This window comes from Gorilla gorilla, chromosome 19, assembly GCF_029281585.2.
Source record: "Gorilla gorilla gorilla isolate KB3781 chromosome 19, NHGRI_mGorGor1-v2.1_pri, whole genome shotgun sequence".
NCBI lineage: Eukaryota > Metazoa > Chordata > Mammalia > Primates > Hominidae > Gorilla > Gorilla gorilla.
The window spans coordinates 17584918-17610996 of NC_073243.2; the positions used below are offsets into that span (position 1 = coordinate 17584918).

General features: G+C 42.2%; 1 protein-coding gene across 3 annotated transcripts in view; it reads right to left on the reverse strand.

Annotated features, from left to right (window-relative positions):
- METTL16 (methyltransferase 16, RNA N6-adenosine) overlaps nucleotides 1-26079 on the reverse strand; it is a 94039-nt gene that overhangs the window by 41400 nt on the left and 26560 nt on the right. For all 3 annotated transcript variants that reach the window (XR_010131686.1, XR_008673113.2, XM_004058258.4), the window contains exons 3-6: nucleotides 19701-19900; nucleotides 15528-15668; nucleotides 9759-9874; nucleotides 6199-6341 (exon numbers count right to left, since the gene is read on the reverse strand). Coding sequence is in view for 1 of the 3 variants with exons in the window: in XM_004058258.4 (XP_004058306.1) it covers nucleotides 6199-6341; nucleotides 9759-9874; nucleotides 15528-15668; nucleotides 19701-19900 (600 nt within the window). In the remaining 2 variants the exon portion in view is untranslated. The remainder of the gene's footprint in view (nucleotides 1-6198; nucleotides 6342-9758; nucleotides 9875-15527; nucleotides 15669-19700; nucleotides 19901-26079) is intronic.

The following is a 26079-nucleotide window of genomic DNA, read 5'->3' on the forward strand; positions in this document are numbered from 1 at the left end:
ATGTTGACCAGGCTGGTCTCAATCTCCTGAGCTCAACTGATCCTCCTGCCTCAGCCTCCCAAAGTGCTGGGATTATAGGTATGGGCCACTGTGCCTGGCCTAGGCCCAGATTATTAAATTTATTACCCATCCCCAAATACGTGGATTATATCCAAATCCAAGCAATATCCATCATCTGGCAGGGGACACGCTGGTGCTTTGTAGAATACAGAACTCTGGTTCCTAAGAAAAGCCTAAAATCATTGCCATAAAGGGCATCAGTTATAGAACTGGTAATCAATGACAAGAGAGAATCCAAAACATACAAAATTATGGTGTGGAGAATAAATTAAAAAAAAAAAAATTCAGGGCCAGGTGTGGTGACTCACACCTGTAATCCCAGCACTTTGTGAGGCCAAGGCAGGCAGATCATTTGAGCTCAAGAGTTCCAGACCAGCCTGGGCAACATGGTGAAACGCTGACTCTAATAAAAATACAAAAATTAGCTGAGTGTGGGGGTACACATTTGAAATCCCAGCAACTAGGGAGGCTGACGTGGGAGAATCACTTGAACTTGGGAGGCAGAGGTTGCAGTGAGACAAGATCACTCCACCTCACTGCAGCCTGGGTGACAGAGCAAGACTCTGACACACACACACATACACACACACATTCACACACAATTCAGGCCATGAGGAGTTTGATAAAGTCTGGTAATTTATCTAGAAGGTTAGATGGGTGAGTCCCTTTTTTTTTTTTTCTTTTTTGAGATAGGGTCTCACTCTGTCACTCAAGCTGGAGTGCAGTGGTACAATCTTGGCTTACTGCAGCCTCGACCTCCTGGGCTCAACCGATCCTCCTACCTCAGCCTCCCGAGTAGCTGGGACTACAGGCATGTGCCACCACATCCAGCTAATTTTTGTATTATTTGTAGGGAAGGGGTGTCACCATGTGGCCCAGGCTGGTCTTGAACTCCTGGGCTCAAGTGATCCACCAACTCAGCCTCCCAAAGTGTTGGGATTACAGGTGTGAGCCATTGTGCCCGGCCTGGGTGAGTCACTTGAGAAAAAAAAGCTATTAAGTAAGCTCAAGCCACAGGCACAAAAAGCCAAAGTAAGGGTGACAAGCACTTGTAAATCCTCATCAACGACAGAAAGGCTCTTCACAGAGTCCAACTGCAGCTTAGAGCTGCAGAGGCTGCAAGGGGTGGCGGAAAGACCACAGGACTAGAATGAGGATATCTGAGTTCTAAGTTTCTAGTCTGTAAACCAAGAGGTTGGATAACTTTACCTCTCAAGGTCTTTCCAGCTGCAAAATTCCTTAAGATACAAAACAAAACTGTAACTGCTGCTGAGCATGACAGAGGTGAGACATGAACCTCCCAGGGGAGGCGAGGCATCACAAGCGCCATCCTGAGGTCAGTCCAACACATTTAACTTATTTCACCCCATAACGCTGCAAATTCTGCTTAGTTCCTATATTTCTTCAGGGACAAGGAGAAAAACATTCTACGGGGATAGGAAACAGATGGTAGGGTTAAGGTACTTGTTTATAATCTCTTCTTTTTTAGAGCTTCAAAATACACAATTTTCAGAGCATTCTGAAATGTGAGTCACACAGTTGTATAAACATTATGATGTCAACTATAAAAATATGCATGGGGGCCAGGCGCAGTGGCTCATGCCTTTAATCCCAGCACTTTGGGAGGCCGAGGCAGGCGGATCATCTGAGGTCAGGAGTTCGAGACCAGCCTGACCAACATGGAGAAATCCTGTCTTTTAATTCCAGCACTTTGGGAGGCCAAGGCAGGCAGATCACCTGAGGTCAGGAGTTCAAGACCAGCCTGACCAACATGGAGAAATACTGTCTCTACTAAAAATACAAAATTAGCCAGGCTTGGTGGCACATGCCTGTAATCCCAGCTACTCTCGAGGCTGAGGCAGGAGAATCGCTTGAATCCAGGAAGCGGGGGCTGCAGTGAGCTGAGATCACACCATTGCACTCCAGCCTGGGCAACAAGAGCAAAAACTCCATCTCAGAAAACGTATTTGTATATATGTGTATATATACATGCATGGGGACACGAACTGGTAGTTGTACAAATGTAAGTCATCATGGTAGGATGTGAGTGAAAACAATACTTGCAAGCAACACCCTTTCACAAAACACTGTTCTAGCTTCTTCTCAGTAAAAATCACTTCATTTCTTCCTTTCTTTCATCTAAACTCTCAAACTGCTTGAGTCTTCACAGAGAAGAAAGTTGCACCCTGTTTTAAATAAATCCTAAAGGGCAGTGTTTCCCATATATGAGACCAAGCACAAAATGGCCAGCTCTCCAGAGCTGGGATGGGCTCTTGCATTTTATCCTTCCTAGCAAATTTACACCCTTCATTCAATTTGCAGGCTGCCACAGAGCCAAGTATAAGCAGACTAGGAACATACTGAGTCCATTTCTACCCCTTAGAATGGTGTTCTATTCAAACATATTTTTGTAGTTCAAATGGGACTTTGGAAATAACAGAAACTTACTGTTTAAAAGCCTCCTAAAAACAACCCCAATATTATTGTAGCCTAGAAGAGCCACCTACAGTTCCCCATTTTCCTGGCTGGCTCTAGTTCCCTTAAAAGCCATAATGAGGGTTGGGCGCGGTGGCTCACGCCTGTAATCCCAGCACTTTGGGAGGCCGAGGCGGGTGGATCACCTGAGGTTGGGAGTTCAAGACCAGCCTGACCAACACGGAGAAACCCCATCTCTACTAAAAATACAAAATTAGCTTGGTGTGGTGGCACATGCCTGTAATCCCAGCTACTCGGGAGGCTGAGGCAGGAGAATCACTTGAACCTGGGAGGCAGAGGTTGCAGTGAGCCAAGATCACACCATTGCACTCCAGCCTAGGCAATAAGAGGGAAACTCAGTCTCAAAAAAAAAAAAAAAAAGTCATAATGAAATGGTCACATGACTTGGTTAACTCTTTTCTGTGAATTTCAGTGCTGTTACCTTCTTTAAGTTTATTTTACTTTCTCAGACTTTTCTCAATGCTCAGTATAATTTTAGTCTATTTCTTCTTCAAGATACTCTAATGTGTCTAAATAAGTCAATCTAGACTGGGTGCAGTGGCTTGCACCTGTAATCCCAACACGTTGGGAGGCTGAGACAGGAGAATCACCTGAGGTCAAGACTTCGAGACCAGCCTGGCCAACATGGTGAAACCCCAACACTACTAAAAAAAATACAAAAAATTAGCTGGGTGTGGTGGCAGGCGCCTGTAATCCCAACTACTCGGGAGGCTGAGGCAGGAGAACTGCTTGAACCTGGGAGGCAGAGGTTGCAGTGAACCAAGATTGAGCCACTGCACTCCAGCCTGGGTGACAGAGTGAGACTCTGTCTCAAAAAAACAAAAAACAAACAAAAAAAAACAGGATATTTGATGATTTTGGAATTGGTCTTTAATAAAATAAGCAGCTTTCCACCTTTGGGAGATAGGGAAGATTTATAGAATAAGAATATACAAAGATTGAAAAAGTAGCAGTAGCTCCTGTAGCCTGCAAAGACCCTGCTTCTGAGGATGTTTTCATTTCTGAGGATGTTCTCCTGTCTTTTTTTTTTTTTTTCAGATGGAGTCTCACTCTGTCACCCAGGCTGGAGTGCAGTGGCACAATCTTGGTTCACTGCAACCTCTGCCTCCCAGGTTCAAGCAGTTCTCCTGCCTCAGCCTCCCGAGTAGTTGGGATTACAGGCGCCTGCCACCACACCCAGCTAATTTTTTGTATTTTTTACTAGAGACAGGGTTTCACCATGTTGGTGAGGCTGGTCTCCAACTCCTGACCTCAGGTGATCCACCCGCTTTGGTCTCCCAGAGTGCTGGGATTACAGGCGTGAGCCACCGTGCCCAGCCTTCTCATGTCTTTAAGTGATTTTGTTTCCTATAATCATCTATACTACATAGACAGAAAAGAGGACAATACCGTATAGGAAAAAAATCTTCCCTGTCCAGGAATTCCACTTCTAGGTCTACATCCAAAGAAATGAAAGCAGAGTCTCCAGGAGATATTTATATACCCACATTCACATAGCATTATTCACAATAGCCAAAGGGTACAAGCAACCTAAGTATCCTCCATCAACAGATGAACGGATAAACAAAATATGGCATATCAGCCTTAAAAAGGAAGAAAATTCTGAAATATGCTGCATCATGGAAGAACCTTGAAAACATGACGAAAAGTGAAAAAAGCCAGTCATAAAAGGACAAATACTGTATGATTCCATTTGTATGAAGTACCTAGAGTAGTCAAGTTCATAGAGACGGACAGCAGAATGATGGGTGCCAGGGGCTCAGGGAAGGAGAGAATGAGGAGGGATTTAACGAGTACAGAGTTATAGTTACAAAAAATGAAGAGTTCTGGAGACTGCTTGCGCACAATGAGAATGTACTTCACATTACTAAACTATACTCTAAAATTTTAGATGGCGATACGGTTTGGATTTGTGTCCCCGCCCAAATCTCATGTCAAACTGCAATCTCTAGTGTTGGCGATGGGGCCTGCTGGGAGGTGACTGGATCCTGAGGGCAGATTTCCCCTCGCTGTTCTGGTGACAGTGAGTGAGATCTCACTAGATCTGGTTGTTTAAGTGTGTAGCACCTCCTCCTTCCCTCTCTTCCTCCTCCTCTGGCCACGTAATGATGTGCCTGCTTCCCCTTCACCTTCCGCCATGATTGTACGTTTCCTGAGGCTTCCCCAGCCGTGCTTCCGGTACAGCCTGTGGAACTGTGAACTAATTAAACCTCTTTTCTTTACAAATTACTCAGTCTCAGGTATTTCTTTATAGCAGTGTGAGAATGGACTAATACAGATGGTAAATTTTATGTTACGTGTATTTACCACAATAATAATAATAAATAAAACCTTCCCTATGTCCCAAAGCTAAATCCTTGGATTGAAAGCTCTTTTAGTTTTTGAACTACCATATTATCCATCATTTCAACAACATGTGGCAGGGTGAGAAGTCAAGCAAGACAAATAGCTCTTTTTGAGTACCTTATGTTGCTTAATGACAGGTGTGTTGTCCAAAATAATTAGCTTTCAAAAGGAATGGCCTTAACCCTCCTCTGCAACTGGTTAGTGATCTCAGTTTCCCTTCATTAAGTTCTTGACAGCTCAATGTCCTCACATCTGTCACTGTTTGGGAGACTGATTCCAAGAACCTAAACTGCTGAAAGGACGAGGCAACAAATTTATTCTGGATCATGGGACGGAACTGAACCCATCTGTTTTCTAATCAAAAGCCATATTTGAATCAGTTTTGTTCTATCACAGGACCATCCTAATGGGAGCAATACAATCATACGGTATTTTCCTCTTTCCTGTCTATGTAATATACATGATTACAGTAAACACTAATCAATTAAAGGCATGGAACATCCTCAGAAACACAGTCTTCGCAGATTGTAGGAGCCACTACCTTTGCAATCTTTATTTTTATTTTTGGAGAAGGAATCTTACTCTCTCACCCAGGCTGGAGTGCAGTGGCATGATCTCGGCTCACTGCAACCTCTGCCTCCTGGGTTCAAGCGATTCTGCTGCGTCAGCCTCCCAAGTAGCTGGGACTACAGGCACCCACCACCACACCCAGCTCATTTTTATATTTTTAGTAGAGACAGGGTTTCACTATATTGGCCAGGCTGGTCTTGAACTCCTAACCTTCTGATCTGCCCACCTCGGCCTCCCAAAGTGCTGGGATTACATGCGTGAGCCACCACGCCCAGCCTGCAATCTTTATCTGCTTGTTCTTCTGAGCACTAGGATTACTTTTGCTCTGAGTGACATAGTTTGTTTTAGAACTACATACGGGAGGCCGGGCACAGAGGCTCATGCCTATAATTCCAGCACTTTGGGAGGTCGAGGCAGGCAGATCACCTGAGGCTAGGAGTTCCAGACCAGCCTGGCCAAAATGGTGAAACCCCCTTGTCTCTACTAGAAATACAAAAACTACAGGTGGCAGGTGCCTGTAATCCCAGCTACTTGGGAGGCTGAGGCACAAGAAAAGCTTGAACCCAGGAGGCAGAGGTTGCAGTGAGCTGAGATCATGCCACTGCACTCCAGCCTGGCAACAAGAGCAAGACTCTGTCCCCCGCCACCAAAAAAAAGAGAACTACATAGGGGGTAAATATTCCTGTGTTGTAAAAATGGACTCTATGTTGTAAAAACAAGACTTACCTTAATCTTTTTTTAAGTTGTAGACTGTCATGGATGATCCTTTTAACAAACTCTAATTCACCTCCTTCTGCCATGATCTCTGTGATACCTCCTGTATTAACAGAACTAGGCGGAGGTCTTCGAGGATTTCGTGAGTTTACTCCCTGAACAACAACAAAAAACCCTGGTGAAAAATGTGTACACCCCAAGAACCAAGTTTGAATGTAATCTATCTCTAAGTTAGAATGTTTAGTTGCAATTTTTACTTTCCAAATAGTATGCTAGATTTAGGATTTTAAAATCATAGCCACTAAAATATTTTATTTCAAACAGCTACTTCATGCAACTATTTCTTCCCAGGTCTTTTACTTTCCATTTTTGTGGTTAAACATGAAAATTGTTTACCTTTTTATAAAGCCCAATCTGTCACTTTTTCTTTATGCTTTCTTTTTCCTGTACAGAAGATCCACCCAAAGATTAAACAAATATTTACTTATGTTTTTTCCTAGCATTTTCATGGTTTTGCTTTTCACATTTAAATATTTAATCCACCCTTACCCCATACCATATGAAAAGTTAACTCAAAATTCATCAAAGACCTAAAAGTAAAAGCTAAAACTATAAATTTTCATGAGCTTGGATTAATTTTCATTAAGAAAATTAATTTTCATGAGCTTGGATTAGGCAACGGTTTCTGAGACATGACAACAAAAGCATAAGCAACAAAAGAAAACAGATAAACTGGACTTCATCCGAATTAAAAACTTCTGAGCTGCAAAGGGCACCATCAAGAAAGTGAGAAGACAACCCACAGGAAGGGAATGTTTGCAAATCACTATCTAATAAGGAACTTGCTTATAAAGAATGCTTACAACTTAATAATAAAAAGAAAAATAAACCAACTTAAACATGAGCAAAAGATATGAATAAGCATTTCTCCAAAGAAGATATGCAAATGGCCAATAAGCACATGAAAAGATGCTCAACATCATCAGTCATCAGGGAAATCCTAATCAAAACCACCATGAGATACCACTTTTTACCCACTAGGATGGCTATAATCAAAAAGAGATCAGGCCAGGCGCGGTGGCTCATGTCTGTCATCCCAGCACTTTAGGAGGCCGAGGCGGGAGGATCACGAGGTCAGGAGATTGAGACCATCCTGGCTAACAAAGTGAAACCCCATCTCTACTAAAAAAAAATATAAAAAATTAGCTGGGCGTGGTGGCTCACGCCTGTAGTCCCAGCTACTCGGGAGGCTGAGGCAGGAGAATCGCTTGAACCCAGGAGGCAGAGGTTGCAGTGAACCGAGATCACGCCACTGCACTCCAGCCTGGGCGACAGAACAAGACTTCGTCTCAAAAAAAAAAAAAAAAAAAAGACAGATCGGGCTGGGCATGGTGGCTCATGCCTGTAATCCTAGCATTTGGGGAGGCCAAGGTGGGCAGATCACTTGAGGTCAGGATTTCGAGACTAGCCTGGCCAACATGGTAAAACCCTGTCTCTAATAAAAATGCAAAAAAAAATTAGCCACACGCGGTGGTGTCCACCAGGAGTCCCAGCAACTCAGGAGGCTGAGGCATGAGAATCACTTGAACCTGGGAGGTGGAGGTTGCAGTGAGCAGAGATCTCACCACTGCACTCCAGCCTTGGTGACAGAACAAGACTCCATTCCCCGCACCCCCCGACCTCAAAAAAAAAAGGACAAATAAGAAGTGTTGACCGGGTGTGATGGCTTACACCTGTAATCCCAGCACTTTGGGAGGCCAAGGCAGGTAGATCACTTGAGGTCAGGAGTTTGAGACCAGCCTGGCCAACATGGCGAAACCCTGTCTCTACTAAAAATACAAAAATTAGCCGGGCGTGGAGGTGCACCCTTGTGATCCCAGCTACTCAGGAGGCTGAGGCAGGAGAATTGCTTGAACCTGGGAGGTGGAGGTTGCGGTGAGCTGAGATCGCGCCACTACACTCCAGCCTGGGTGACAAGAGTAAGACTCTGTCACAAAAAAAAAAAAAAAAAAAAAAGCCACTTAACAGTAAAAACATTGATTTCCTTCCTAAGCCAAGAAGCTCAGTCCAGGAGTGGACTATGACCTAAGCTGGTCCAATGAGAAGAAAATCAAATGTTCAATGGTTTAGGGAAGAAAAAAGCTCTCTCCTCACCCTCCCACCCTCTAAATATTGCTGTACCACAAGTAAACCAGCTTAAGAACAAAAACAAGCATAGAACAAGTCACAGCCAAGAGAAAAACAGAGCTCTTAATACTGCCAACACCTTAATCAAATCATTATGAAATCCCAACTACTGCTGGGTTTCTCAAATATGTCAGCCAATGAACTTTCTTTGTCGTTAAGTCAATCTAAATTGGGTTTTTAGGTACAGGTCTCCCTCGGTATCTGAGGAAGATCTGCCTTAGACACCAAAATCCAAGGAAGCTCAAGTCCCTTTTATCACATGGGGTAGGATTTGCATTTCACCTGCCCACATCATCTGGTATACTTTCAATAATTCCTAGATTAGTTATAATACCTTATACAATGTGAATGCTATGTAAAAATAGTGATACTGTATTTTTGTATTATTTTTCATTGTTACATTGTTTTTGTTTTTGTTTTTTTTCCCAAAATATTTTTTTTTTGAGACAGGGTCTTGCTCTGTTACTGAGGCTGGAGTGCAGTGACACGATCCTGGCTCAATGCAACCTGCACCTCCTGGGCTCAAGCCTTCCTCCCACCTCAGCCTCCCAAGTAGCTGGGTCTACAGGCACACGCCATAGTGCCTGGTTAATTGTTTTTGTAGTTTTTGTAGAGACAGGGCTTCACCACGTTGCCCAGGCTGGTTTTGAACTCCTGAGCTCAAGCTATCCGCCCACCTCGGCCTCCCAAAGTGCTGGGATTACAAGTGTGAGTCACCGTGCAAGCCTCCCAATGCTTTCAATGCATGGCTGGCTGAATCCACGATGCGGAACCCACAGGTGTAGGACCTGTGGATACAGAGAGCCGAAAGTACTTCAAAACAAAAGCCCCCTAACTGGTACACAGCTTTCAAAAGCCAGGCACTGCAGCACACGCCTATGGCCTCAGCTACTAGGGGAGCTGACGGGAGGGGGACTGCTTGAGTCCGGATGTTCAAGACCAGCTTGAGCAACACAGCGAGACCTCATCTCAAATATATTAATTTAAAAAATAGTAAGTAAATTTTTTAAAGTTTTCTTTGCTCTTATCTGTGCAAATAAGGCAAATTTAGATTTTTTTTTTTTTTTTGAGATAGAGTCTTGCCCCGTAGCCCAGGCTGGAGTGCAATGGCGCGATCTTGGCCCACTGCAACCTCTGCCTCCCGGGTTCGAGCGATTCTCCTGCCTCAGCCTCCCAAGCAGCTGGGATTACAGGCATGGGCCATGACGCCTGGCTAATTTTTTTGTATCTTTAGTAGAGACGGGGTTTCACCATGTTGGCCAGGCTGGTCTCAAACTCCTGACTTCATGATTCACCCGCCTTGGCCTCCCAAAGTGCAGGGATTACAGGCGTGAGCCACCGCGCCCAGCCTATATTCAATTATTTTAAAGCAGAAGACATTTTACCTTGGCTTCCAATTGATTGGCAAAAAAGGGAGGGTTGCACATGCAAAAGTCATAGATTATCTCAGATTCTTCTTTAAGAGCATCCATCAGGAGTGTCTTCTGTGGCACTTTCACCACTAGGAGAAAAAACAGGACTGTGAACTAATATTAATGTTGCGGTGGTTCTAAAGTATAACCGCGCACTGCGTAATGATTCTTTGGTCGACTGCATATATGACGGTGGTCCCGTAAGATTATAATACCACATTCTTACTGTACCTTTTCTATGTTTGATACGCTTAGATAGACAAATACCATTGTGCTAAAATGGCCTTCAGTATTCAATACAGTGACATGCTGTTCAGGTTATAGCCTAGGAGCCACAGGCTATTACATATAGGCCCAGGTGTGTGGTAGGCTACACCATTCAGGTGTGTGTGAGCACACACTACGATGAATCACCTAACAATGCATTTCTCAGAATATATCCCTGCTGTTAAGTAAGGTGTGACTGTATGTCCTCAGACTCTTCGACAGTACTCCCTTCAGGAGATGGAGTTTAATTTCCCTCCCCTTGAGTATAGGCTGCATTTTAAGGACACTCAAATAGCTTCATGGAGAGATCCACATGGCTATGTACTAGGGTTTCCTTCCAAGAGTCGTGTGTGTGAGTGAGCCGTGAGTAAGCCATCTTGGAAGCAAATCTCTACCACCCATACATCCTTCAGATGACTGTAGCTCTAGCCAACAACTTGACTGCAAATGCATCAAAGTGTCTCAGCTAGAACCACTCAACTAAGCCATGCCAAAATTTATGACCCATAGGAACTATGAGATAAGTGTTTATTGTTTAAAGTTGCTAGGGCCAAGTGTGATGGTTCATGCCTGTAATCCCAGTGCTTTGGGAGGCCAAGACAGGAGAACTGCTTGAGACCAAGAGTTCCAGATTAACCTGGGCAATACAGCAAGAACCTATCTCTACAAAAATTTTAAAAATAAGAAAATTATCTGAGCATGCCGGTACGAGCCTGTAATTCCAGCTATTTGGGAGGCTAAAGTGAGAGACTGTTTGAGCCCAGGAGGCTGAGGCTGCAGCGAGCCATGATCACGCCACGGCACACCGGCAAGGATGACAGAGTGAGACCCTGTCTCTAATAAAAAAATGGGGTTTTTTTGTTGTGTGTGTGTGTGTGTGTGTTTTTTTTAAAGGCTCCTAGCGCCGGGCATGGTGGCTCATGCCTATAATTCCAACACTTTGGGAGGCCAAGGCAGGTGGATCACTTGAAGTCAGGAGTTCGAGACCTGCCTGGCCAACATGGTGAAACCCTGTCCCTACTAAAAAATTACAAAACTTAGACGGGTGTGGTGGTGGGCACCTACAATCCCAGCTACTCAGGAGGCTGAGGCAGGAGAATCACTTGAACCTGGGAGACAGAGGTTGCAGTGAGCAGCAGATTGTGCCACTGCACTCCAGCCTGGGCGACACAGCAAGACTCCGTCTCAAAAAATAAAAAATAAATAAAAATAAATAAATAGGCTCCTAGATTTTGGAATAATTTGTTACACAACAATGGAGAAATAAAACAAATGCACTAATAATATTAATGTCTCCCCTTACAAAGATATGTTCAATACTATGAAGAAAAGTCTTATTTCTTTCATAAAGAGACATAAAATCTCTTTAACGGAAAAAAAATTAACACTGCTTTATACACAGAATGGTCACAAAAATAAAAAGTAACTAATCACAAGGGGATTTGACTATTTCTAGCACAGTTCTATGTACTGAAATTATTATTTGTTTTTGAGAAACAGTCTCATTCTGTAGACCAGGATAGAGTGCAGCAGCGAGATCTCCACTCACTGCAACCTCTGCCTCCTGGGTTCAAGCGATTCTCCTGACTCAGCCTCCCAAGTAGCTGGGATTACAGGTGCCCATCACCACACCCGGCTAATTTTTGTATTTTTAGTAGAGATGGAGTTTCACCATGTTGGTCAGGCTGATCTCAAACTCCTCACTTCAGACAATCTGCTTCGGCCTCCCAACGAGCTGGGATTACAGGTGTGAGCCACCGCACCCGGCCTATGTACTGAAATTAAAAAGATGGTGTAGTTTAATCAACAGTAGGGTTTCCTTCCTTTTAAAATCTTGGTGACTAAGTTACTTCATTTATAGTCAATTCTCATTATCTGCGCTAGTTATATTCTACAAAGTAGCCACAAATAGTCAATGAGTGAATACTGAACCACTGATTCCCAGGGGAAATACAGAGTTAGGTTCCTACAAGTCTCTCTTCGTATTTTCATCAACTGATAGACACACAACCTTATTTTATGGTGTTCCTGTTCAAAGACACTTTATCGAATATATGTCGCTGATTCACTAACACTGAACTCATGGCCAACAGCACTACAGCTCGCGTCTGAAGGAAGCTTGTCTAACATACGTGTTTTCTCTGTAAGGCACATCACAGCCTTTTTGCACTGAGGAACACGAGACAGCCTTTCAGCACTATGTTTAGGGACTATTTTAAACAGCAAAATCACCAAGAGAAAGCACAAAAATGAAAAAGAAAAAAAAAAACCCAAAACGTGGTATTAAATAGACCAAGAAAAGGACATTTGGTTCACAGTCCGGAAGCTGGAATAAGAAGGCAGAGCATTGCCTTGTTGAGCCTCAGCTGGGAACACGCACACTGGGGCAACTCCAATTATTTGCCACTATGCACAAGTCTGTGAATGACCACAAAAGTACCATGAATGTCAATTTTAAGTTAAAAATAAATTTTAGGTTGGGGGCAGTGGCTCATGCCTGTAACTCCAGCACTTTGGGAGGCTGAGGCCAGAAAATCACTCAAGCCCAGGAGTTCAAGACCAGCCTGGGCAACATGGTAAGACCCCATCTCTACAAAAAAAACATAAAAATTAGCCAGGCGTGGTGGCACGCACTGGCAGTCTCAGCTACTCACAAGGCTGAGGCTGGATGATTACCTGAACATAGGAGGTTGAGGCTACAGTGAACCACTACGCTCCAGCCTGGGTGACAGTGAGACCCTGTCTCTAAAATTAAATAAGTAAATACCTTCATGCATACAAACATATACATACACTTTAGCTATTGATAAACTAATTGTAAAGTTTATTTGGAGAGGCAAAAGACTCAGGATAGCCAACACAATACTGAAAGAGAAGAGGTAAGTTAAAAGACTGACACTACCCAATTCTAAGACTTACTACAAAGCTACTGTAATCAAAACAGTATGTTTTTAGTGAATGAATAGATCAACAGAAGAGAATAGATATAGTCTTTTCAAGAACTGATACTGGAACATCACTTGGACATCCACATGCATAAAATGAATCTAGACAAAGACCTTATATCCCTCACAAAATTTAACTCAAAACAGATCGCAGACCTAAATGCAAAATGCAAGACTATAAAACTCCTAGAAAGTAACAGAGTCCTGCTCTGTTTCCCAGGCTGGGGTGCAGTGTCACAGTCTCAGCTCACTGCAACCTCCGCCTCCCAGGTTCAAGTGATTCTTGTTCCTCAGCCTCCTGAGTCACTGGGATTACATGCATGCGCCACCACGCTGGCTAATTTTTGTATTTTTAGTAGAGATGGGGGTTCATCATATAGGCCAGGCTGGTCTCGAACTCATGACCTGAAGGATCTACCCACCTCAGCCTCCCAGCATGCTGAGATTACAGCACTTTTTGGATATAATACCAACAGTACTGTATACCATTCCTTAAAAGAAGGGATGAATGGCCAGGTGCAGTGGCTCATGCCTGCAATCCCTGTACTTTGGGAGGCCGAGGCGGGCGGATCACGAGGTCAGGATATCGAGACCATCCTGGCCAACACAGTGAAACCCCGTCTCTACTGAAAATACAAAAAATTGGCCAGGCACGGTGGTGGGCGCCTGTAGTCCCAGCTACTCGGGAGGTGAGGCAGGAGAATGGTGTGAACGCAGCAGGCGGAGCTTGCAGTGAGCCGAGATTGCGCCACTGCACTCCAGCCTGGGCGACAGAGCGAGACTCCATCTCAAAAAATAAAAAATAAAAATAAGAAGGGATCAATAAGCTGGGCTTGGCTGGGGACAGTGGCTCATGTCTATCATTCCAATGCTCTAGGAGGTCCAGACAAGAGAATCACTTGAGGTCAGGAGTTTGAGACCAGCCTGGGCAACATGGTGAAACCCCATCTCTACTAAAAATACAAAAATTAGCTGGGCATGGTGGCAGGCGCCTGTAATCTCAGCTACTTGGGAGGCTGAAGCAGGAGAATTGCTTGAACCCAGGAGGCAGAGGTTGCAGTGAGCCAAGATCATACCATTGCATTCCAGCCTGGGGAAAAAGAACAAAACTAAGTCTCAAAAAAAAAAAAAGGGCAAAAGGCCTGAACAGGCATCTCACCAAAAAAGATATACAGATGGTAAATAAGCACATGAAAAGATGCTCCACATGAATATCAGGAAAATGCAAATTAAAATAATGAAATACCACTACACGCCTATTAGAATGGCCAAAATCCAGAACACTGACAGCACCCAGCACCCAGTGCTGGCAAGGATGTGAGCAACAGGAACTTTCATCCATTGCTGCTGGGAGTGCAAAACAGTACTCTGGAAAACAGTTTAGTGGTTTCCTACAAAATTAAACATACTATTACCATAGCATCCAGCAAGCACACTGCTTGGTATTTACCTAAAGGAGTCAAAAACTTACATGCACAGAAAAAGCTGCGCACAGATGTTTCTCACAACTTTATTTGTAATTGTCAAAATTCGAAAGCAATCAAGATGTCCTTCAATAGGTGAATGGAGAAACTCTGGTACACCCAGATAATGGAATATCAAAATGAAATGTGCTAAAAATAAATGAGCTTTCTGCAATTAGAGAGGCAGCAGGAAAAAAAATAAATTAAAAGAATAAAAAAAGCTATCAAACTATAAAAAGACATTAGGAAATTTAAATAAATGTCACTAAGTGGAAGAAGCCAATCTGAAAAGTCTATATACTGTATGATTCCAATTATATGACATTCTGGAAAATGTAAAACTGTGGAGACAGTAAAAAGGTCAGTAGTTTCCTGGGGTTGGGGGCAGTGAGAGATGGACAGTTGAGGCACAGAAGACGGCAGGGCAGTGAAACGATTCTGTGTATACCGTACTGGGAGATACATGTCAGCTTCATTAGTCCAAAACTACAGAATGTACACCACCAAGAGGAAACCGTAATGTAAAGAATGAACTGTGGGTGATAATGATGTGCCAGCATAGGTTCATCACCTGTAACAAATATCCCACTCTGTTGGGGGATGCTGATAATGGAGAAGGCTATGCGTGTGTGGGGGCAGGGATATACAGGGAATCTCTGAACCTTTCACTTCATTTTGCTATGAACCTAAAAATGCCCTAAAAAATAAACTCAACAAACAAACAAAAAACCCCCACTTAAAAAGTCTCTGGAAATGTTTCTAAGGGGTTATAGCGAATAAAGAAACATTTATTCAAGAAAATCTACTAAAATAAATGAATGGATAAATAAATAAATTTTGGCAAATAGGCAAATTCACAAAAAAAGAATCCATAAATCATAAGGATCAACTGTAGTTACTATTTTCTGAGTTAATTCTGGTATCAAGACAGCAAACCCAATTACAAAGTGCCAGATTTTTTTAAATTACCGAAGTCTGTGTATTAAAGAAAAAGGTAATGAAATGCGTTAAACTAAAAAGGCAGGTGAAGACACAAAGTTTGGAGGCATTCATTCTGTGACGCTAACCTTTTATGAGATCAGACAAGTTATTCTGTTCCACATTTTTCTTTGCATAGTTGAAACACATATCATCCACTTCCGTTGCGAGGAAATACCAGCCATTCAAGGTTGCTCCAAGTAAGGGGTAGATGCAAGATGCCCCCGTGCCTAATAAAATAAAAATACAAAACACATTCTACACACCAGAGGGAAAGGTTACAATAATCATGAAAACACCATTCTTCTCGGAATTCTGTTTGCACACAGGGTCTCACTCTGTCGCCCAGGCTACAGTGCAGTGGTGTGATCATGGTTCACTGCAGCCTCGACTTTCTGGGCTCAGGCGATTCTCCCCGCTCGGCCTCCTGAGTACCTGGGACTACAGGTGCATGCCACCATGCCTGGCTATTTTTTGTATTTTCTGTAATTTTTGTATTTTTTGGCAGAGAAATCACAAGCTGGTACCTGATTTCATACATGTTATGGCTACTGGGTTCCCTAGTCATTCGTGTATGTTAGTCTTACCTCCTAATTAGATCCAACTTCCTAAAGGATCGAAACCTTGCTGGCCTCCTCTTTCGTGTGTTGTATAAAAAATGAAGAACACACAAGCAGAGGTCGAGGAATACATGACTAATTCACCTAAAATGCTCAAAACTCAGCTGATTTACTTTGTAAAGAGTCTTCATTTTAAATCTCATACAAAACTCAATTTTCTTAAAAGAAAACAATGCTATTTGTTAAAATGCCTTTGTAATATCTTAAAATGGATCAATGTACATTCCATTCTCCAAAAGCAGGAAAAAATATGTAGGGTATAAAACGTTTATTATATTAAACTGCTGAATTACCCAAATGTCTGTAAGTTGTCAGCTGAAAGAAACAAAAAGGAAAAAAAAAAAACAAAAGCTAAACTAAAGAGATAACTCATCTCTCAGATGAGGAGACATGGGAAAATATTTGGTTTGGAGCCACGACATCAGAGTCACTGGCTAGCCCCACCACAGTTTCAAGGGAAGCACTCAAGAGGCAAACACTCCAGGCAAAAAAAACACTCTTCGACCACTAGGGTTTGGTACTAAATTATGTAGAACCCCTAGCCCTGGACTGGACTATATACTAACCAAGAATATTGTTTTTACAGGCCGGGCGTGGTGGCTCACACCTGTAGTGCCAGCACTTTGGGAGGCCGAGGCAGGCGGACCACCTGAGGTCAGGAGTTCGAGGCCTGCCTGGCCAACATGGTGAAACCCCATCTCTACTAAAAGTACAAAAATTAGCTGGGCATGATGGTGGGTACCTGTAATTCCAGCTACTCAGGAGGCTGAGGCAGGAGAATTGCTCGAACCTGGGAGGCGGAGGTTGCAGTGAGCCGAGATCGTGCCATTGCACTCCAGCCTGGGTGACATCAAGTCTCTCTCTCTCTCTCTCTCTCTTACAATATTGACTATCTTGGCCAATTAGATCCTAAAGAGTATATTCAAGAGAAGAGTGTTTCTCCCAAAAGCCTAAAGCAGTCAGCCTCTACCAGCCACTCTAGGCCTGCTCTCATCTGACCATATCCCAATTCTGGTCTAGCCTTGTAAGGACTTGCCAGGAAGAAGCAGAGGCTAGATACTCTTAACCCAGAGGAAATCCAGACTCGTCATACTGCTTCCTCATTACGCATCCTGAACAGGCTAGTAAAAGATGATGGCCGTAACATTTAAGCTCTCCGACGGTCACGGTGAATGCTGCATTGCCTACCATGTTTGCCCGAGAGTATCCTGGCCCCAGTGCTACTGGACAAGCACGTCCTTGGATACCCACGGGGCAGTGAGGGAAGGCGTGGTAAAGGGTATTCGAGGTCCTGTCAGAAACCACAGTTCTTTGGCTCCTGCTAGCCGTTCTAGTAAGCCAAACACACACACAGTAAGAACATGTCAGTTGTGCTTTCGACTCTGTAGGAAAAAAATCCAGACCAGATCCTTGACTTTTATACAACTGCCTCTCTCTTCAAACTTCAATTTCATTTAAAAGATAAAAAAGTACACTTACCTCCAGGGTAATAAATACACATAAAAGATTTGTCAGCGCCAAAAAAAGTTTCTTAATTCTTAAGACCCAAAGACTTGCACTCTAATAGAACGCAACAGATTCTCTACTAGTCCTTTACAGGACAGAATGAAATCCCCTCAGAAAGCCAAATGACATTTTTAAATGGGTAATAATCTTTGTAATGACAAATAAAAATGGAAAGTACGTAATCGTAGAATTATAGAGCAAACTGATGGAGTCTGGGGGAAGAATTTATATAAAACCCTAATTAGAATGGATGTGATTGCAGTTAGGTAGTGCCCCTTGTGAAGAATTAAAATCCATTAACCTCCTCTATCCCCAAGTGCTATTTTAGAGGGTTTGGGGCATAATTAAAATCAAATTAGTACCAACTAGGCTGTCAAGCTTTTTAAGCAAACTAGTTGAGAAGCAGAAGAGGTGAGAAATGCAGAAAGGTGAGAGATGATGACTTGGCTAGGATGGCAGTGGAGATGGAGAGAAGTAGATGATTTCAGAAGTATTTAAGAGAGAAAGTCAACAGGAAACAGTGACAGACATTTTTTCACTGCGTGTGGAGAAGCAAGTATCAAAGACCACGGGGTGGACTATGGTAGACTCACTAAAACAAGAAACAAAGAGAACCAGGATTAGGGAAACAGAGTGTGGGTTTGGTCTTGGACTTAGCAAGTCTGAGATGTTTTTCAGAAATCCAAGTTTCTCATATATATGAGATTGGAGGTCAAGGAAAGTAATCTGAGTTGGAGGAACATATAAATATGTGATTTATTTGCATGGAGGTGGGAAATCGTCATAGAAGTGAATGCGATTACCAGGGTAGGGTGCTGAGTGAGAAAGGAGCTAAAGGCTGAGCCTTATGCAAGGAATACCAGTATCTAGTGGTCAGCTACAGGAAGGTATGCCTGAAAAGTGGAGAACAGTGCAAAGAAATGAAAGAGGAAACCAGCAATCTGGTGTCATGGAAGCCAATGAAGGAGAGTGAACAAAAGAGAAAGGAGGGATCAATAAATGCCGCTGAAAAGATCATGTAGGATGAGGGCTGAAAATGCATGCAAATATCAAAGTTAAACATTTACTACTATCTAGAAATTAGGACTGCTATTAATTCTACTCAGTTAGAAATAGAGGCTGGGCATGGTGGCTCACGCCTGTAATCCCAGCACTTTGGGAGGACGAGGCAGGCGGATCACCCGACGTCAGGAGTTTGAGAACAACCTGATCAACACGGTGAAATCCCATCTCTACTAAAAATACAAAAATTAGCCAAGGGGTGGTGGCAGGCACCTGTAATCCCAGCTACTTCGGAGGCTGAGGCAGGAGCATTGCTTGAACCCGGGAGGCGGAGGTTGCAACAAGTCGAGACCGTGCCATTGCACTCCAGCCTGGGCGACAAGAGCAAAACTCCGTTTAAAAAAAAAAAAAAAAATCAGAATACAAAGACATCAAATAATCCAGAGTAAAAATAAAGCCCAACAGACACAGACATCAAAGTGGTAATCTGAAAAGCTAAATAGGGCCAGGCGTAGTGGCTCATGCCTGTAATCCCAGCACTTTGGGAAGCCAAGGCAGGTGGATTGCTTGAGCCCAGGAGTCAAGACCAACCTGGGCAACACGAGACCCCATCTCAAAATAAAAAAATTTTTAAATTAAAAAAAATAAAATGAAAAGCTATATAAATAAGAGCCTCATTTTCATTTTGTACTTCCCTTAACCTCTTGCTCCCTGTTTGGACTGACAATCCCTTTTCAAGAGAAATCAGTGGGAGAAAAGGCCAGGTGTAGTAAAAAAGAACGGTAATACAGGCTGAGGATCCCTAATCCAAAATGCTTGGGATGAGAAGTGTTTTGGATTTCAATTTTTTTTTTTCAGATTTTGAAATACGTGCACTATATTTACAGGCTGAACATCCCTAACCCCCAAATCTGGAAAGCTCCAATGCACATGGCCTTTGAGCAGCATATCAGTGCTCAAAGGCTGCAGATTTTGAAGCATTTTGGATTTTCGGATTAAGGATGCTCAACCTGTATCTGTAGCCAGCTTCTTTCGTACAACAACAAATACCCAGTAGAAAAGTTTACAAAGAATTTGATCTTGCAAAACTTATGAAAACTATGTTTAGCCAAAAAAGAATTTAAAACGATATACCTATGTCAATTCCTCTTCGGAGAGTACTTTTGTCAGAATCCTGGTGACCGATCAGATCTTCTACCCAGTGAATATAGTTGAGTCTCAAGGGAACTGTGGGAATTAGTCTCTCCAATGGAATATCAATAGAAAGTCCAAAATCTTCCCTTAGGAGAGTACAAGTCAGAGCTCTGACTGCTTCGGGGTCTTTAAAATTAAGGCTGAGGAATAAAGAAAAAGAAGTAAAACTGATTAGTAAGATTCACTATGTTGTACAAGCTCTATGGCAAATAGGCGGAACCAAATACCCATCTGAACTTCCCAGAGAGATCACACATAGTTACGCAGAGCACTCATGCCAGTGGCATATACACATGAGTGTTTCACACAGCCACAGCTTATGAAAAGCAGTACAATCCTCCACCAAAAACACTGCATATCCGTATATGGAGCACAGAGATTAAATGACTCGGCTCAAATTCCTGTCTGGTTGTCTCCTTACTGTGTGACTTTGAACAAGTCATTTACCTCTATGAAAGTGTTTCCTCTGCTGTGAAATGAGGACAGTAATACCAATATCACAATGCTACTGTGAGATGACCTGAGAAGTACTTAGCATAATGTCTGGTGCATAATAACTATTTTACAAATGCTAGCTGTTTTTACTCTTACCATCAACATCATCTGACATTAGCATTCCTTGAAAATCCTACTTAAAAGTGGAAAGAAGTCAGTATAAAAATGTTTAATAATGAACACAGGATAAGATACTTAAATATGACAAATATTACAGACATCAAATTTTAAATGTAACTTTTTAAAGCTTTATGAAGTATAATTCACATACTATAAAATTCACCTGTAAGTGTACAATTGAAGTTTCTAGTATATTAACAGAGTCGTGCAACCATCATCAAAACCCACTTTTAGAACACTCCTATCACCCCAAAAAGCAGAACTCATGACCATTTGCATGTCTTTCCTCATTTCCAACTTTAGCCTGAGGCAACCACTGATGTACTTTCTGTCTTTATAGATTTGCCTTTTCTGGGCATTTCAAGTAACTGAAATCATAATGAGGTCTTCTGGTCACTTAACACAAGTTTGTGAGGTTCCTCCATTTTGTAACTTGTCAGTGTTTCACTTCTTTTTATGGGCGAATAATGTTCCATAGTAAGAATAACTACATTTTGTTTATCCATTCACCAGTTCCTGAACATCTGGGTTGTTTCCATCACGGTCATGATGGATTGTTGACCATCACGAACAATGCTGCTATGAACATTTACATACAAGTCTTTGTATGGACATACGTTTTCGCTGCTCTTGGGTAGACAGTCAGGAATGGATCATAAGATATACTTGTATTTAACTTTTTAAGAAACTTGTACCAATATAACTATGTTGATGTCAAAATACTGCTAAACTGAAAATATTAAAAAAGAAAATCAACAGACCTTATTTATAAACAGAGCAGGGTCTTTTTTGGTTTTTGTGGGTTTTGTTTTGTTTTGTTTTTGAGCCAGGTCCTCACTGTCTCCCAGACTGGAATGCACGGTGTGATCATGGCTCACTGCAGCCTCAACCTCCCAGGCTCAAGTGACCCTCCTGCCTCGGCCCCACAAGTAGCTGGGACTACAGGTGCATACCACCACACTCAGCTTTTTTTTTTTTTTTTTTTTTTCGTAGAGAAAAGGGCCCAGCCCATTATGTTGCTTCAACTGGTCTTGAACTCCTGGGCCCATGTAATCCTCCCGCCTCAGGCTAAGTGTTGGGATTGCAGGCGTGAACCACTGCACCTGGCCAACAGAGCACTTTGAAGAAAGCAGAAAGTCAGTAGATGGGGCTATGAAAGGGAGGAGTTTTGAAACTACTTAGAATTCCGCCCTTAAGGTGTCTGGTCAGGCAACAACACATCCTCAAACAGCTTCTGGTCTGGACTATCTCCTTTTCTGCTCCCCTGCCTGGTCATCAAATGACCAATCAATGGAAAAATTCAATGTCCATCGGGATGCTTGAGTGCCAAGACAGAAGGAAGAGTGCTGTTTCCACCCAGCAACCATGGAAACTTCAGGCAGGTACCATCAACCCAATCTCTCTCCACTCCCCACAGCAAAAATGTTCTAGTATGGAAGTTAGGAGATCTGGACTCCACTTTTGGCTCTGCAATCAATTTGCCATGGATGTAAGTCACTTCAGTTCTTAGGTCTCAGTTTCTCCACCTATAAAAGTAAAGGACTGGCCGGGCACGGTGGCTCACACCTGTAATCCTACCGCTTTGGGAGGCCAAGGTGGGTGGATCACCTGAGGTCAGGAGTTCGAGACCGGCATGGCCAACACAAAAAATACAAAAATGAGTCGGTCATGGTGGCAGGCACCTATAATCCCAGCTACTCAGGAGGCTGAGGCAGGAGAATCGCTTGAGCCTGGGAGGCAAATGTTGCAGTGAGCCAAGATCAAGCCATTGCACTCCAGGCTGGGTGACAGAGGGAGACTACACCTTGAGGAAAAAAAAAAAAAGTAAGCAATTTGACTCAACAGGCTAAGGGTCCTTCTTGCTGGTATTTTATGACTATGAGGAATATTATGACCTAGTACAATGGTAGTCATTAAATATTTGTCGAGCAAATTATAGACATGGAACTGTTGAAACAGTTACTGAAAACAGAATAAACAAACAGTAAACATTTCCATTACCTTCCAGTCTGATATGATGAAAAATTCTTTATTCTTCTGTTATATGATGCCAAACATACAGCAACACAATTGAACACATATTAAAGAATACACAGCCAGTGGTTGTTAGATAACATGACCTACTCTTTCAAAAAACTGTTCAGAAAAAACATACCTTGGCAGGGCACGGTGGCTCACGCCTGTAATCCTAGCACTTTGGGAGGCTGAGGTGGGTGGATCACCTGAGGTTGGGAGTTCGAGACCAGCCTGACCAACATGGAGAAACCCCAACTCTACTAAAAATACAAAATTAGCCAGGCATGGTGGCGCATGCCTGTAATCCCAGCTACTCAGGAGGCTGAGGCAGGAGAATCACTTGAACCAGGAAGGCAGAGGTTGCAGTGAGCCGAGACTGTGCCACTGCACTCCAGCCTAGGTAACAGAGAGAGACTCTGTCTCAAAAGAAAAGAAAAGAAAAGAAAAAACATACCTTTCACAGGAAAAGACCTTGCAAAAAGATGGATGATGGGCAGAATCAGATTTCATGAATATAGATTTGTTATCTATACAAAAATTGCATTCCATACCTGAATATAATGATTTCTTCTGACCTCTAAGAATGCTTCCAGACACTAACTTATAGGGAGGAAAATGGAAGGGATGAAGAATGAAACTTTAATATAATCTACAGCAGACAGAAACAGGATGACTATAGTGGACTCTGAAGAGACACAGCCAGAGCCTAGAAGCAATGACGTTCCCATCGCTATGAGCATACCTAGAGTGCCAGACCTTGGTTTCCAAATAGTACTCCCCAAAGGAATCGGAGTTCCTTGGATAAATGGTTATTCCAGAATTGGAAAGGGAAGTACAAGATAAACCCGAAGCATTTTATTGTATTAGAAAACAGGACATGCTGAAAGGAAGATAGGAACAAATCAGAAGTACACTAGACCCTGCTTGATGGGGCTCCCTTTGGCCAAATCTGTGTCAATGTGAATGAAGAAGGCTAATAAAGGATTACAGACCATAGAATACAATACATGAGTCCATCCTTAAATGTAGAAGTAATGAAAGAGTTAGATAATTACATTTGGCAATCGCCATGCTTATAATTGTTTCAATTAAGAATTATCAATGGATGCTAAAAATAATGAGTAAAAGTTTGTTGAAAAACAGGATATTGGGCTGGGCACGGCAGCTCACACCTGTAATCCCAACACTTTGGGAGGCCAAGGCAGATGGATCACTTGAGGTCAGGAGTTCAAGACCAGCCTGGCCAACATGGTGCAACTCCATCTCTATCAAAAATTACAAAAATTAGCCAAGCATAGTAGCACATGCACCTTTAGTCCCAGCTACTCAGGAGGCTGAGTTTGGAGAATTGCTTGAACCTGGAAGGCAGAGGTTGCAGTGAGCCCAGATGAAGCCACTGCACTCCTGTATGGATGACAGAGTGAGACCATGTTTCAGAAAAAAAAGAAACAATGGCAAAAAAAAAAAAATCCCAGGATATTTACACAGTCACAACGTACTTCCCCACAAATTATAACTACCTTGATAATGATATCAATTATAAGATTATGAAAGGATAAAATAACAGTAAAATGAAGAAATCTGACAGATACCCCCTTAACGAAGTGACCAAAGTTAATACCCCTAATTATGAAACAAACTGATATTATATGCTTCAACAATACAGAGAAGAAGAGAAAGGGATACAGCAAGCAAGACCCAAAAAAGCAGGCACAATTAAACAAAATTCAGGAATGAGATAGTGGTCACGGTTGTACAAGTGTCAATATACTAAAAACCACTAAGTTATGACAGTGAATTTTATAGTACATGAACTATATCTCAATAAACAAATGAAATGGAAAGGAGCAAGAAGTTTTAAAAAGTAAAGAAAAAGTAGTAAACATAAGAGAGGTTAATAATGAAGACTCCCTCACAGATAACTGGGGATTCTGAATAAGAGAACCAAAGGATTAGAATAAAGAAATATTCAAAGACATGATTCAAGGTAACTTTCCAGAAATAGAAGGCTCACTATGTTCCTAGGAAAAGACACAGAATTAGAAATACCAACACCTAGAAAAATTACCAGACTTTAAGGCTTACAAGAAAAAAAGAATCCTTTAGCTATCTAGGCAAATAAGCTAAACAATTGGTTTTGGGGTTAGGGACGCAGTAGGGTACATGAGGCTGCCTTTAGATGTCCACACAGCACCATTCAGTAGTAGAAGACAAAAGAACACTGACTACAAAGCCCTTAGAGGAAAAAAAGTGTGACACAATTTTATGCTCAGCCAAACTTACTTTGATTATAATGACAACAGATAAACATTTTGAGTATACAGGAACTCAAGGAGTAGAGTTTTCATGAGCTCTTTGTGAAGAAATTCCTAATGGAAAAAGTTAATCAATTGAGATAAATTAAGGAACTACAGTAAGTCTTCACTTAACATTGACAATAGGTTCTTTGACTTTAAGCGAAACCATACATAACAAAATCAATTTTTTTCTCATCACTTATAAGGAAATGACATTATTAGAGGATCTGCTATACATCATTTCATTAACGTCGCAGTTTCCAAGAACCTACTGGCAACACTAACTGAGGACTTACTGTATAGCAAAACAACTGGCACTGAGCAGTTAAGCCGTTTTAACCAGAGAGCTAAGATGAAAACACCTGTGAACCGTGGCTACATAATAAAATGTAAGTGTTTACAAACCATGACAACATACACATAATCGAAATTCGGGACAGGAAACAGGAAATGGAGAGGGAGTTCCTCAGCTTTTATACACAGGGTCAAAAGACTTCATTTAAGGCTGATAAACTAAGCAGCAGAGATAGAAGCACGCATTTAGGAAGATAAACTGGCTGGGCCCAATGGTTCACACCTGTAATCTCAGCACTTTGGGAGGCCGAGGTGGGCGGACTGCTTGAGCTCAGGAGCTTGAGACCAGCCTGGGCAACATGGCGAAAGCCCGTCTCTACAAAAAGTACAAAAATTAGGTGAATGTGGAGTATGGTGGTTGTGTGAGCCTGCGGTCCCCGCTACGCAGGAGGCAGGAGGATCACTTGAGCCCAGGAGATCAAGGCTGCAGTGAGCCAAGATCCCATCACTGCACTCCAGCCTGGGTGACAGAGTGGGACCCTGTCTCAAAAAATAATAATAATAATAATATTAACACTAGAAGAATGAAGATAAATAATATAATCAAATAAAATCAGGGGCAGTAAAGGAAAGGTAGGTGAAAATCAGATCATATAGTGTAAAAAAAAATAAAAGCAACAAGAACAAAGCATGATATAAAATGAACGTGAAATGAATGTAAATAGTAAACTCATAATACTCTCAGATTAGATTACAAAAGCCAAAACCAACTAATTACAATAAACTGTTTTAAACAAAAACTACGGCTAAAACAAAATGAGCCAAAGGTTGAAAACAAAAGCTTCACCAAAAGTATCCCAGACAACTACAAATAAAAATGAAAATAGGAGTTATTTCACAACAGACAATCTTAATTTTTGGATCAAAAGGATTAAATGAGCAACTATGTAGAATGGGTTAAAAATATAAAATGCTGATGGAGGTCAAGAGAATAATAACTTTAAAAAGTGACTGACTTTCCATTTCTGTGGGTGTTGGCTTTAAAGAACAGCTTCTATAGGACAGTGGAAGCAGAAGTTTATTGCATAAATATATGC